The sequence below is a fragment of the Solea senegalensis genome, linkage group LG6 (genome assembly GCF_019176455.1).
Source record: "Solea senegalensis isolate Sse05_10M linkage group LG6, IFAPA_SoseM_1, whole genome shotgun sequence".
Classification (NCBI taxonomy): domain Eukaryota; kingdom Metazoa; phylum Chordata; class Actinopteri; order Pleuronectiformes; family Soleidae; genus Solea; species Solea senegalensis.
The window spans coordinates 9958076-9972901 of record NC_058026.1 but is presented as its reverse complement, the minus strand read 5'-3'; the positions used below and the strand labels follow the sequence as shown (position 1 = coordinate 9972901).

The following is a 14826-nucleotide window of genomic DNA, read 5'->3' as shown; positions in this document are numbered from 1 at the left end:
AGCGAATCTACCCACGGCTGTGACTAGAACAGAGTTTTTTTTTTTCATCTTTCAATCGAGCAGAGAGTAACTATGTTCGTCTTGGTTTGTTTTTTAGGTGTTTGTAAATTTCGCCAAGGACCAAAGTGATGAGGACCATTTGAAAGACGTCCATCTGAGCAAGCGGGACGCTGTGGTAGTGGACTTTTCCCAACTAAACTCCCTCATGGACAGTAAGACACGGGAGAGCTGCGTCTGATTCCACGACATACCAACAGTGGGTTGCTATGTTTCATCCAACTTCCCCCCCACCCATCTCCAGAAAGTATGGACCACTAACCCGAGGGGGAGACAAATGACTTTTTTCTTTCTTAATTTCCATTTTGTAGACTTTTTTAATTGTTATTATTTCTCAGTGGACCTGCATTTCAGCGCACAGAGCCTTCTTGTCAAGGCAGAGACTGTAGGTTTTTTGACAGACACTGAAACAATGAAAACTCAATGCAAATCAATGCAAAAATGTGTATAAATATATTTAAGATGAGAAGATATGCCTGTGGGGGTTGGAGACCGGTGCTTCTCCTTCACTAGGTGGATGAAGAGAAGAAAAAAAAAAGACTTGAAGCAACAGCAGGTTTATAATGCTGTGTTAGACTGGAAAGCCTGTAGCCCTGCTACTCACTCAATAGACAAGGCATCGGGGATGAAAGATGCAGACATCTTCTATTTTTTTGATCCCCATTCCTAAAGGTAGTTAGCTGTAGTCAGTGAGACTTTCTATGTGCTACTCTGGAATAGTGAAGTCACGGCAGCGTCAAACAAACAAACAAGAAGTCAGGCTCAATCACTGCCAACTGCTAAAAGATGGACTGACTGACTACTTTTCCTATTCAGGGTCAAACCTCTAAATGGACTTCATTACCAGACGCAGTTGTTTTATAATGTAAGAGATAGTTTTAAAAAGGCATGTACAATCCACTTGATTTCGGACAGAGACATGCTATAATGCAAGACGTTATTTTCTACTAATTAGATTTTTTTTTTCTTTTAACATAATTTAACAGTGAAGATTGATAACCCAGTTGTCTTTTTTTTTTTTCACTTTTTATTGATGTCCTCGACATTGTCCAGCGCAGTGCCTATACTGTATCATAGTGGAGAGGGGAATCTGAGCACTCCATTCAACAACAATGTACCAGGGCTGCTGCGGAACAGCAACATGCTTCAGAGCACAGAGAAAGAGCTTTTGGTGAAACTTGACCGTCTTTTTTTTATTGTGTCTTCTATTGTGAAAGCAAAAAAGGAAAAAAATCTTGTTGTTGCTTTATGTCTATACAAGATGTGCAGTCTGTTTTCCTGGCTTGTTGTACTCACTCTGCCATCTTTAAAATTGAACTGAACGCTATTGAGAATGGACACAAGAAAGCTGAAGACGAGTGGGCAACTTCTGGACTGGGTTTTTGAAGGTTTCGCATTTTTTCCATTGGGCCACATGACTGCACTACCAGCACTTGTGTGTGTCTGTGTTCACGAAACATGCCCTGGAATCAGCATGTGAAGGACTGTAGAGGACTCAGTGTTGCTGGGTTGGAGGACTATATGAACAAGGGGAGCTTGAATCCAAATTCCGTTGTAAAAATCTAATATTGCGATAAGATGGAGAAGTTGGTTCTCATAGTTGTGTATAGGTTCCTATACACGGAGGAGACAGTTTCACAGCTACTGTGCATGTTTAGAGTCTGACGTTGGTACCTGTTCCAGTAACATGTGCTTTTTTTGCCTGTGTAAGAGCATGATGGAGGTGTTTTCAACTCGAGCCAGCACCGATGTGGATATTATGTACAGTAGCAGTACAGTTTTGTGGTGTCGAGTCAAGAAAAAAACAAAAAAACTTTGTAGTGGAGTGAACAAAATGTACCTGTGCCAAACGGAGCTAAATATTTATCTTTGATCAACCAGCATAATCTTGAGGAGGCAACATTTTCTCTTTTTTTTCTTAAAATGTGAAGTTTTCATTTCAGGTCTTTTCCACCAGCTTCACCGTAAACACGCAAAAATCCTCCTAATTTTCTAATTTCCTGCAAGTCGTAACAAACGGCACATGAGTAACATATACAATATGTTTGTGCTCAGTCTTCATTAGACGACAAGTATCTATTCTATCTGCTAGTGATGCTGCCAAATTCCAACCCTTCTGACCGTACACTTAAATAAGCTCGGCAACAGTCATTTCAATTTTTCATGCGAGGTTGAGATACACATTATGAAAACAGAGCTATTCAGTGAGACGCTCTACACGTAAACGGGGACCACAGCAAGCAGACTTGTATTTTCAATACTTTACAGTCCAAAAACTATATATTTATATCCAGGGTTTAATTAGATGACAGAATTTCATATTATCATTACGGGTGCTCTGTGTCATACAATAGTGAATAGGGGTTTAATTTATCTTGGGGATCTAACCCTACTACCAACACTGAGGGTTCAAGCCACAACCCGCCAAACCCCTGTGTTTATCGTGAGCACTTTACAGGCTCAGTTCGCAGCCTTTTGTTTCAAATGTGTAGAGTTTTGGATCCGAGTGTTGCAGATCAGACATTAAAGAAAAGAAATCTGTGCATTGGAACACAGATAGGACTAAGACTAACAGGAGTGACGCCACTGCATTAAAAGATCTGTTAGAAACTTGAAACAGGATGAAGAATTACATGTGGCTGAGGCGTAAAAAAAAAAAAAAAAGCAGTGACATGTGAGATACAGAGAGAAACGCAGAGCAGTACTAAGATGGTGATTTTTTTTCTCTTCTTGTGCTCAATATTATTATTTGTTTACATTTTTAAGTATTATACAACAGTTTGAGTCTGTTACCCATTGTGCATAGTTACTCTTTAATAAATAAAGAATTCATACATTTCAAATGATGACTCTTTTCCTTCTTTTTAGAGTTGTGGTTCTGTCTGTGTCATTGTTTTTGTCCAGTCGACTGCTACATACAGACAGTTAATGTTGGCTGAGGTTAAATGGAAGTTTGCTATACTCACTGAACAAAAGACATGCTTACTGTGTGTGTGTGTGTCTGTGTTGTATTTGTGGCTTTGTAAGGACCACAAATTGTACCAACCATGCCGAGGGAGGAAATTTTGGCTGGTCCTCAGATCTTAAAAGGGCTTTTTGGGGGGTTAAGAGTTAGAATTGGGTTTAGGTTAGGGTTAGGGTAAAGGTTTAGGTTAGGTACTAGGGAATGCATTATGCCTATAATGTGTCCTCACTAAGATATAAAAACAAGTTTGTGTGTGCGTGTGTGTGCGTCCTGATAACTGAGCTTCTAGATTGCACGTGATTGTGAGTCTAGTTTCACCTGCTGTTTTCCCATTTGGAGTTATTCATTCACCGCCATCATGACTGGAAGAGTTGTTTTTCTGGGACTCCTGCTCATTTGTCTGACTGCAGGTAACTTTTTTAATGTTATTTTTTTTGCATTCTAGTTTAAATATGCGACAGTGAGTTTTTAGTTTTAAGCAGACCTTTTTTTAAGGTTCCATAAAATCAAATCCAACACATGGTTTAAAAGTCTTACTGTCTTACACTGAACCAAAGGAAAGAGTTTTGATACTTTTTATAGGTGCTGTAAAAGTAAACTGTAGGTCAGTGCTTCCCAAACCTTTTTTTACAGAGGGACCCACCTTTTATAGACAGCCTCCTCCATAGCTTATATAGTGACAAGAGCAATTTTGAGCATAATGTAACGTTTCCCAAATGTCTGTGTAGTACTTTTCCTTTTTTGTATATATATTTTTTTTATATATATACTTTTATATATTTTTTTTTTTTTGTCTGGTTGTCTGCTACATACAAAAAAACAATGTTGGCTGTGGTCAAATGGAAGTCTGCTGAACAAAAGACGTGTTTACTGAGTGAGAGTGTGTGTGTGTGTGTTGCATTTGTGTCTTTGTGAGGACCAAAGATTGTACAAACCATACAGAGTGAGGACAAGACCTGGTTTGACAATTAGGGTTAGAATATAGATTTCTTGTATATTTGCAATCATGGATTTTTTATTATTAGTATGGGTCAGTATCTGTATCGGTAATCTGTAAATCCAATACAATGCAAAATGCACAGACTGTAAAAATGGAAATTTAAAAAAAAATCAGCAAAAGCATTTTAGCTGAGTCTTGTTTAGGCTGTTTATTTCTTCTTTGGTGGGAGAACAAGGTTACAAAGAGTTATGTCTTTGAAATGACTCAGCACAAATGAGCTTCATAAATGGTCTAAAATGACTGTATCGGACTAATATCGGTACTGGTGGACTCCAGTTTGTGATATCAGTATTGGTATTGGACACAAAAAAGTGGTATTGTAAATTATATTTATTATTATTAGGGTATAGAATACAATATATTACAGATGTAATCATACAGCATACATTCAAGTAATTAAGGTTTGTTGTTAAGTTCACGTACATTTAGATCATATATTTGGATTGTGGGTAAGTGAGGTTGTGTAAATGTTGATCACTTCACTTCATGTGCCTTTTTTTCCACAGATGCAGTGAACATGTCAGGAGTCACAAGAAAGGTGACATACATGCATACATACATACATGCATACATACAGTACATACATTGAATTGTTATATTATTAGATTACATTTTCTTTCTCTTGTTTGTTTTCGGGCAGCCCTCTTGCCCCAACATGGTAGAAACCATGGCATGCCCTATGAACTACGCTCCCGTGTGCGGCAGTGATGGAGTCACTTATCCCAACGAGTGCAGCCTGTGTGTGCAGAGAGAGTGAGTACACACAGCTGCTCCTCTCTCATGCCAATTACACAACACCCAAGCTGACTTTATGGGGGAAATAAAAAAGCATGAGCTGCTATCTGCCAGTGAAAATAAAAATGAACACACACATCGCAATACAAGTCTGGCTGACAACAGCACATGATTCAAATGATTGTGGATTTCTAATACAGTCTTTAGTTATTAATGCTTTGGTTTAAAGGTGAGTGGGTTTTCAAAGATCTTTACTCAGAATATTCACATGTACCTCGAATAAGGTCCTAGATTTAAACAGATGATTGTGGAGTTGTGCTTACAGTTCAAAGCAAAAAAAACAATTACTGAATATTTATTTTTAACATAGCACTTCCTCATCTCATTTCATGACTCAGTAATTGCATATCGGATTTATATTATTATATACTTTTAACTGATCAATCCTTTATTATGCCACAATTAGTTTCATTTCTACTTATATTTGTTGTTGCCACCCTTGCTGCTGTGTCATTTTGAATCTTATTTTATCTTATCTTAACCTTTCATAAAATGTGAACTCTTTTTGTTGTGTTTCCATGTTTTTCCTCTCTGTATTCCATCTTAACCTCAGCTCTGAATTGTATTAAGTTTACAGATGTGTACATATTGCAGCTCATAAGCGCCCTGCTTTAAGCTAAATACTAAAATGAGGCAGTAAGGCATTCATGTTAGGGTTCGGGTAATCTCACAATGACAATACTACTGAGCTGATGCGTATATATTGTTAGTTTAGTGCATGCAAATTTTTGAAGATATTATATGACAGTCGTGAACCTTATGTCCGTGCTGGAGGAAATTCAATTGCGATTTATCATCTGGGAACCATGAATTAGAGTTTTCATAGATTTGTTTGGATAGAAACCTTTCGGAGGCTTTTATTGAGTCTGTTTTTGCACATGGGCTGAGCTAACAAAAACAACATGATAAAAGAATAATCCCAGCCATGTTGTGATCGTTTCTGCAGATTAACCAAGATGGACATTTTGATCACCAAGGACGAGACCTGCTGATCAGTTGCTGACGTCACGACCAAAGGAGCCAGTCAGGATCCGATCATGTGTCATAACATCTTGTTCACATGTTTTTGTCTGACTGCAAACGGGCAACAATAAAATGTCCTTCAGCATTCAACGGCATTTTGTGTCATTTCCTCCTTTCGTAATCAATGGAATCCAAATCGATCCAAAAGTTGAACATGAACAGGGAGCCCCGGTTATCATCTAAAGGAGTAAAACAAAAAAAAAGTGCCAGAATTGCATGAAATAAAATGTGAAATTTCAAGAGAAAGTAAAGACAGGAAAAGAAAGGCTTTGTGAAAGATTCTTTTGTAAACGGGGGAGGAGATGAATGAACGGTTGGTCATCTCTGTGGGTGAGTCAGTTGTTTACACTCCTGATACTGAGTAACACGGCGATCAATAACGTTTGAGTGTGTGTGTGAGATACAGTCCAACTGAGAGTGCAAGATTAGGAACTGGTCAGAAGAGGACAGAAGCACACATACTGTATACACACACACACACACATTGGGAAAGAGGTCTTAAAACAAAGTGTTGTATACTGAAGCCAAAGGTCAAATTTATGAGTCACATGCTTGAAACCAGGAAACAGGAAAGAGGCATCAATCCACGGACACTTCCTTTATCTTAACAGTGGATCAGAAACACGACATCTGGTCTTAGATTGACCGATTTATCAAGAATGATCAGAAACCACACGAAACAAGAGTGAGTACAGTTCAGAGTTCTTTATTGTTTCTGTTAAAGTGCTGTCGTTGTTGTGTTAATGTCAGCTGTGGATGACGTGATATTAGCGTAAACTGCAACCTGCGATAGAACAAATACATATCCATAAGTCATATCCATGAACTCGTAATATTCAAAGTTAATGATTCCCAAATCGCACAAACACACAGTGCTGATGTCTGCGTCCCTTCAGCCAAGTTTTGGCAACTCTCTGTTCAGTTCAGGTGCACCGTGGTCTCAATCATTAGAGCTCAGTTACATTTGTTCCTGAGTAACTCCAACTACATTATATTATGTATGTATGCATCATATTCATATTGTCATTGTTTTTCTCTAGGCCCACAGTTGAAGACTGTCAAAATGGGATCTCTATCGACCTGTTTCTGCATCTGTCTCTCATCCCAGCTGTAAGTTTACCTCAAACAAGTTAAATAGCTGAACATCTTTTGTGTATAAATGTCTAGCCACTGTATATGTGCATATATTTGAGAGGTTCCATTATTGTGATATTTGTTACGTCATTGAACAGAATCACATGACAGAAGAAATAACATGATTACAGTAATTTAGCTGCAACACAACACAGGTAGTGTGCTTGATCAAGAAAACTGTGACACATCCACTGTGTTGATAATGAAATATGACCTCTTTATTCAATGTATCATCCTTCTACATCTGTAAAAATGCATTTTATGTCAAGTTATTTTGTCATGTTGTTAATTGTACTGGACCCAGGAATAGAACAAACACAAATGACACACATAACCCTAACCCTCAGCTTAATTTATTTCAATCCACAATGAGAGGAAGATAGCTACTTGAAGCTTAAGTTCAGAGTGGAGTTGGTTGCAGAAGCACTCTAACAAACTAAACTGGCAAAGACTGGGTGGAAGCACAGGATAAATGCAGCAGGGGTTGATTGTGAATGTGTGTCAGATGTGCAGCAAGGCCAGCAGTATACCTGCCACTCACACACTTGCACACCACAAGGGAGAGGGGAAAAAACACAAGGAGACGAGAGGGAGGCACAGACAAGATCCTGACATCATTACTCTTTTTTTTTATATCTTGCAGGCGTTGATTGTCGGAGTGCTGTCATTCCTCCAGAGAAGATCACAGACACTGGCCATTGACCGCAGACTGCCCTTCCTGGGCGGACGCTTTGCCATTGTGGTGTAAGTCAGCACCAGCAACAGTGACTCACTGGTGTAATGTCTCTTTGTTTTTTTGCTGATGATGGCACACTGTCTTTGCTGCGTCGCAGGCCTTTGGACACTATAGGCAGTCTCAGCAACCGTTGGTCCTATGGGTTTGCATTTGGTGCCGTGTCCAGCAGTGTCCTGCTGCTCTTCTCTGAAAGTTATGTCCCCTTCACTGTCCCACCCTGGGCGCGAGGTATCCACTTTGATGTCGTCCCCCACATCTTTGCTGTATCTCATGTATGGTAAATATACGTCTGAATATTTCCAATCCTGACTGTTCTCCACAGCGATAGTGTACCTGGTTGGAGCTTTAGAAGTGGGTCTGGTCTATTTCCCCTTCTTTGCCTGTCTGTCCACACATTTTAGAGCAGCTGGTGCTGTGCTGGGGATACTCTACTCTCTGTGCTGGTAAAAAAAGTCATTCATATTACATGCAATCAAAATATGATATTATATGATGCATGGTGCAGTATTATAATGCACAAAAATGTCTTTTCTTTCTTTGAATGGATGTATACATGCATTATCAAATGTTGCTACCTTTCGTGCTATAAGACTTGTTGTGATGCTTGTTTGTAGGATCATCATTACAATCTGGGACACGTTCACTTGTCCTGGTGGAAAGGTGGGTGAGTACTAAACCCACGCAGGCTTGTGTGCCTGCTTTTTTTCATGGGAGAAAATATCAATGGATTCATTTTGTGTATGATTCTAAAGATATTAGGCAAACATCAGAAGATCATTGTACAGTGGCCCTGCATCCTTTCCCTCATCTTCCTCCTGGGTCGATTTGTTTACATGTTGGTTAAAGATGTTCGAATACGCCTGCAACTTGAACAAGAGGTGTGTTTTGTTTTGATTTACATCAAGTATCTTTTTTCCTTTTAGTTTTGTTTCAAATTTTCGTGTGAGAATGTCTCTGCTGAATCTGCTGACAGGACGTTGTGGAGCTGAATGAGCACCACCAGGTGCAGCATGTGAAGAGACTGCTGAGGAAGACACCTGCACACGGGTAGAATGTTATATACAATAATTATAAAAATTATAAAATGCTTACAATGTATAAACTCTATATAAAGAGTGAAATATGTCACTGAGGATAATCAAATGTAGAGTCATGCACAAATGCTGCATTCCATTTTGCTTCTACTTATAATAACTTTTGAACAAAAACACAAGACTGTATGTACATTTCAGGCAGACTTCATTTTCAATTTAATCTTACGATAATTTAACAGTTGATTTATTGTTGAGCTTTTATGAGAAAAATATGCTTTTTCAGGTCTGTGTGTGTGTGTCAAATTCAGGTGAAATAACTTTTTTTCGTTGGCAGAAATCAAAGATAAAATAATAATAATAATAATAATAATGATGAAACGTATTCTTTTTTTCATAAGTGTACAATCCGCAACCCTCATGTGGAGGATAAAGTTGTAGAAGATGGATGGATGGAAGTGTTTAATCACCTAATTCTGTATGAATGAGCCTTTTTATATTTATAGTCAGTTTATGGTCACTTTGGACCACCATGTTTTTGCAATAGCCCACAATGGACAAACTAAACATCTTTTGAGTTTAGATGTTGACAGAAGACTACGTAGGTTTTCCAACACACTTCAACTTTACCAATAAAAATTGCATACACCTGTACCTTTGGTGGTAAAGTGCAGCATCCAAGATTTTTGAGACTGCTCCTGTATTGCATGGGATGTCAGAAGACTCCACCTGTCACAATATCCATACTTACACCTCATGAACGCACATGAAAGTAGCATGAAAGCATAAATACAATACACACACACACACACACACACACACACAGGTACGTATGTACTGTATATCCACTGTGGTTTTGACCCTCTATATTGCAGTAAGCCACTCAGCTGGTTCCAGAGACGAGTGTATTTGTGGGATTCCCACTTCAAGTTCCCCAACAGGATCATCGGCACTGCCATCATATCCCTCATCGGCCTCTATACAGTAAAGACACAGCAAGACATCTCTTGTAATTCTGTCAAACCAAATGTCTCACCTGTTGACATTGTCTAAGAAAATGATTTAGGAGCAGGTGTGCTCATGTCGTTTGTCATTTCTCCAGATGACTCTGGCAGATTACATTCTCAGTAATGCGGTTTTTGACGAAGTCGTCACGTGGAAGAATACACTACAATACCTGGTTACCTCTTGTAACCAGACTCAAGCCCTGGGAGCCATGATACCACAGCTGGAGGAATTCATTGATGTGGCCAGAAGTGAGTTCTGGTGCTTTTTCAAGCTGTGGGTCAAATAACATACTCTCTCCAACGTCCCTCATCTGATATAAAGAAAAATCATCTTTATGTTGTTCCTTTTTTCCTTCTTTTCCCAGAGTGTTGGCTGGCTACTACCATCTTTGCTAGTCTCAACTCTGTTGCCTACACTTTCCATGTATTGGTGTGTTACAGGCAAGTGATCACAGAAAAATTCAAGTGAGCAAGAGATGAATGAATGAATTCAACGATGCATTTTATATGACATTTCTCGCATGTTTTGCTCATGTTGCAGGAAACACTTGAAGAGATTGTGGAGAGGACAAAGGGGTTTTATTCCTGAGAAGTTTCACAAACCTCGGTCAGCTGTCAGCGTAGTAAGACATACACAAGACACACACACGTTTTGCACAGCTATTCTTCTAAGGACACTGCACTGACTTCCATTCTTTTGAACAGAGTAAACAAAGCCATATCCATAACCTTAACCATAACCACTTAATGCCTATCCATAACCTAACCACAGTTCAAATATTAGTCATGAATTTAACCAGTTCCTCAGAGATTAGATTCAAAGAGAGGTAACAAATACTAGAAGTGCGTACACATACAGGCTCACATACTTAATTTAACTGTGTTTCCAGATCAGAATGTGCCAAGGCCTCCTGTTGAGAAACAGGAAATGTGCAAAAATATTATCATCATAATCCCAATCTGGCTCTGGCTCCCAACCATTTCAGCAAGACAAATTTCCAAATTTAGAGGTTTGAGGCTCCTCAAATTTGTCCAAAACTTCCTAGGCCTTTAGCCACATTTGAATGGAGTAACATTGAAATTACAATTAACCCTATGATCATGAGCTCAATGTTGACCAAAATAAGTGTGATCACAAACTTAGCCATACATCTGAAGTCTCTTTTTATGTTCATAATAAACATTGAAATCCCCCCACATTTTTCTCTTGTTTTTTTATTAACGCAGTCTCAGACACACATGCAATACCTCAAAGGCCCACCAGTGGGCCGTGGCCCACACTTTGGGAAACAGTGGTGTTTTGAATTAACTACAGAAATGTAAACATGTGCCTCTTCAAATGTTCTTATGTCATATGTGTAGTTGACATACCTGTAGGAAAAGAGTCATAGAAATGTTGTTGGTGTGTTTTTCTCATAGGCTTCCATTGCTCGATATTCTGGGTGGCAAATCGCATTTACACTGTGGGGTAAGTTTTTCAGCAAGAAAAAACAGACTTTCAAAACATCAGGTTATGCTTATTTTTAAAAAATATATATATTATTTTCCTGCAGCTCCAAAAGTGAAACCAGCATCAAATATTCTCTAACAAAGCTAACACATACGTCCACATAAAGAAATTTGTCACACATGTATGTTATGTTGTAAATTCTCGTATGTATTGTTCTACATGTGACATATGTGATATTTTTGAGGATTTAATTAAACAACATCAGTGAATACTTACTATGCAGTTTAAGGAAACTTTTTAATCCACAATATAAAGTAGATTTTTCTTCTTTTTTAGGCTATCTGATAGTCCACTTTGTCCACTTCCTGTTTTCCCTGCTCTTGGTCTATGGGCTGGTTCTTCCTATACAGCATGGACAAGTAGTGAGAATGCTTTCTAACCTGGGAATAATTGTGTAAGGCTGATTTCCTTGTTGTTTGGATAAACACGAGAGCAAATGAGTGGATTGTTGGATTGACGGCTGGACAACATTACTCACAGATATTTACTTTTCTCCCCTCGTCTCTCAGACTGACCATCGCTCTGGTGACTGGTCTATTGATTCTCCAGATCGTTCTGGTGCAGATCTTCTTCCTCCAGGACAAATTATCCCCGACAGACAAAGAAAAACCTTTGGCTCTCAACAATAGGTGGACATATTTTAGTCTAGATATACAGATGGATAACACACCAATACCCATACTTTTGCATAAAAATATGCTGGTAATAAAGTGTTGATATTAGAAAATGATTTTATTTTTAAGTAAAACTGCATTTCCATAATAACATAAACCAGCTTTGATTAATTGTGTTGGTATCCCAGAGTGTGGAAACCCTCAATAGCCATTCATTATATATACTTTGAATCAAAGTGAACCTAAAATCACACTTTTCTCTTCTTCTTGTCTTCAGAAAGGCGTTCCACTGCTTCAACTACTTCTTCTTCTTCTACAATGTGGTGATGGGGTTCAGCACCTGCATCCTGAGGCTTCTGTTGAGCATCATCATGGGAACGTGGCTGGTGTCCAGAATAGACCGAACCATCATGCAGAGAGGATATGAAGGCATGGATGCAGGTGAGCCTAAAATCAACCTGAAATAGGCACTGTGGAAAGCATCATCCACTAGATGGCAGTATTTCAGTAAGTGTCAGCACAAGACAAGAAGCTTATTTGGGAGAAGACATGGAGTAACAACTGGAGTACAATGATTATGAATCTTCATATGAACAGTATTCAATTATTAATACTTCATATGACACTATTATTATTTGTGTGAATACTATTAAGTGTGTGATTAATCAGTAATACAATAAACAAAACAAAATAATACATATGTCCCACATATTTCAGGCTACTCTACGTGGATCGGGATGATCTTTGCTGACCACTATCATAACAATCCAGTCATGGTGTGTTTCTGTCAGCTGCTGGTCTCCAACAAGCTGGAGAGACATGGATCTGCATACTCCACATTCAGCAACAAGCCATCTGGTCAGTTATGTTCTCATATGTATGCCATAATGTTCATTAATGTTTTCCATTTGCCTGGTTTTATCTTCATTTCATAATAATCTCTAATTTGTACCCTTTTTCCCTTTTTAATTTAGTTAGTGCAACACAGATAAGCCCCCTGTTTGTTTCAATGCCCCTGGTTTCTACTTCAAGTCAGACATCCAAGATAAATCTGGAGATTAAGTCCAGTTTTTAGTTTTCTTGAAACATATTTACATGAGTGATCATATTCTGTACATGACAACTCTCTCTATTTAATGCTATTCACTTCCATCTTTTATCGCAATGTGAAAAACATCAACAAATTAAGGGTCAAAGCTGTGCTGCATCATAATATTCTTTACAGTTTTGCAGTGCCAAGCCTCCCTCATCTTTAGGTAATTGTTGTATATTATATATATATATATATATATATATATATATATATATATATATATATATATATATATATATATATATATATATATATATATATATATATATATACACATATATATATAAATAACATATATAGATATGTTATTTCTCAGTTTGCACCCCTTCCAAATGAATCTTCAAATAAAACATTTGTGCCATTCTATGCAGTGTGAGAGTGGTAAAGACTGAAAGACATACAGAATTCTGGGCAACACATTCATCTTAACAATTTCTATTCTTGGACTGAAATACAACATCAATACTTTCCATATCCTTAAATAAATGTTTTGGTTTATGGATTTATAGTAGTTGCATATGATTTTGTTTGTTTGTGATTTTTATTCCTACGTGATGGATTTTTGTGTTTGATTTGTTGTAGGGGAATTATTAACATTTAATTTATTTAACTCAATAGGTACCCATAAGATTGTAACAGGTCATCAGTTTTGTTAGACAGGCTGTTGTTTTATCTTTTTCCTCATTTTATTTTACGGCTTGAGCTTAAATGTTTCTACTTTTCATCTTGCAATAATTTATGTTTTATGAAAGATTATTATATTACAATATTGTGCATGTGCAATTCTTTCCTCAATGTCTTTTTATTTATTCCCTTTCTAGAAACCCCTGTGAACAGTAAGGCAAAGAGACGCTGGATGTTGTTTCATACTTTGTTGAGAAATCCTCATCTGATTCCTCTCAGAAAGCACCACCTCTCCTCATTGCACCAGTTACAAGCATCATTGTCTCCCCAGTCAGACATGGTGGTGCGGGCTTGGGTCATGGCCTCACAAACACAGAGTTACCAAACAGCACCACAGCTACTACCAGAGATCACAGTCACGCCAGCAGAGGACAGCTAAAGGAAATCTTCCACTCCAGATACAATCCAGAATTGTACATATGCCTTCTACTGTTTTAAAAGGAGCACTGACCAATTTTCAGTAAATGTTCTAACCCTTTCACAAAGGTTTGGTAAAGTCAGTGGATCTGATTTTATTTGTCACCAAGCTCAACTATCAACAAACAAGACTATAGCGCTGACATCTGACTGATATATTGCAGTAAATGATTTACTTGATCATAGCAGTGTCAGTCAGATATAACCTTAAAATGTTTTATACCCTTTGTAAACTATCCTGCCACTATGTTGATTCACATAGAAATGGATGCTGATTTGTCAAATGTTGGTTGTAACAATTTATTTAACTCACCTATTTTTAGTTGTAAATAAAAACACTACAGAAAATGTGAATTGTTTGGCTTGACTCGAATGTTTCAGAGCCCACTCCAGCTTGCAACTTACTGCAAAGTTGACTATTTTGAGTCTTGCGTAACCCCCAGTGGTCTAGCGGTTTACCTTTCACGGCCTCGCTGTTTCGCAGTTTTATTTCTTGTGTCTTCGTAGGTTGACCATTAAAATTTCGCCTATTGCGGGTTATTTTTAGAACATAGACCCCGCGATTAACGAGGGATCACCATAGACATCACTGTACACATAAATGCACCATAAAGGTTTGCGGGCCTGTAATTTCCTACTGCAATTAAAAGCACCACAGTACAATGTGACTTAATAAATCCATTTAAAAGTATTATTATAATCTTCAAAAATATTTATTACATACATTTTAAGAAAAATACATGTCAATAAACTCAGTAAT

The 14826-nt window shown here is 37.9% G+C and overlaps 3 protein-coding genes across 3 annotated transcripts in view; all 3 read left to right on the top strand.

Annotated features, from left to right (window-relative positions):
* Window positions 1-2900, top strand: part of LOC122770720 (phospholipid-transporting ATPase ABCA1-like) — a 33151-nt gene extending 30251 nt beyond the window's left edge. Inside the window, exon 49 of the mRNA XM_044027783.1 lies at window positions 98-2900. Coding sequence (XP_043883718.1) covers window positions 98-238 — 141 coding nt within the window. The 3' untranslated portion in view covers window positions 239-2900. The remainder of the gene's footprint in view (window positions 1-97) is intronic.
* Window positions 2901-3333: 433 nt separating this feature from the next.
* Window positions 3334-5930, top strand: spink4 (serine peptidase inhibitor, Kazal type 4). The gene is made up of 4 exons (XM_044028855.1): window positions 3334-3432; window positions 4529-4560; window positions 4663-4775; window positions 5764-5930. The coding sequence occupies exons 1-4, from the start codon at window positions 3381-3383 to the stop codon at window positions 5807-5809; spliced, it is 243 nt and encodes an 80-aa protein (XP_043884790.1). The 5' UTR covers window positions 3334-3380; the 3' UTR covers window positions 5810-5930.
* Window positions 5931-6340: 410 nt separating this feature from the next.
* Window positions 6341-14420, top strand: stra6l (STRA6-like). Its single transcript, XM_044027545.1, has 18 exons — window positions 6341-6525; window positions 6881-6950; window positions 7618-7718; window positions 7808-7938; window positions 8033-8153; window positions 8325-8370; window positions 8463-8588; window positions 8684-8757; window positions 9617-9725; window positions 9844-9997; window positions 10114-10189; window positions 10290-10371; window positions 11168-11216; window positions 11535-11652; window positions 11768-11887; window positions 12150-12313; window positions 12590-12730; window positions 13787-14420. Exons 1-18 carry the CDS (start codon window positions 6500-6502, stop codon window positions 14026-14028), a joined length of 1950 nt encoding a protein of 649 aa, XP_043883480.1. The 5' UTR covers window positions 6341-6499; the 3' UTR covers window positions 14029-14420.
* Window positions 14421-14826: the final 406 nt, after the last annotated feature.

Bases quoted from the DNA above. Each gene is read 5' to 3' on its own strand.
- spink4 (XM_044028855.1), top strand. From the start codon at position 3,381: ATGACTGGAAGAGTTGTTTTTCTGGGACTCCTGCTCATTTGTCTGACT. The intron at 3,433-4,528 runs GTAACTTTTTTA...TTTTTTCCACAG, and splicing joins GCTCATTTGTCTGACTGCAG to ATGCAGTGAACATGTCAGGA. The intron at 4,776-5,763 runs GTGAGTACACAC...TCGTTTCTGCAG, and splicing joins AGCCTGTGTGTGCAGAGAGA to ATTAACCAAGATGGACATTT.
- stra6l (XM_044027545.1), top strand. From the start codon at position 6,500: ATGATCAGAAACCACACGAAACAAGA. The intron at 8,154-8,324 runs GTAAAAAAAGTC...GCTTGTTTGTAG, and splicing joins ATACTCTACTCTCTGTGCTG to GATCATCATTACAATCTGGG. The intron at 11,217-11,534 runs GTAAGTTTTTCA...CTTCTTTTTTAG, and splicing joins AATCGCATTTACACTGTGGG to GCTATCTGATAGTCCACTTT.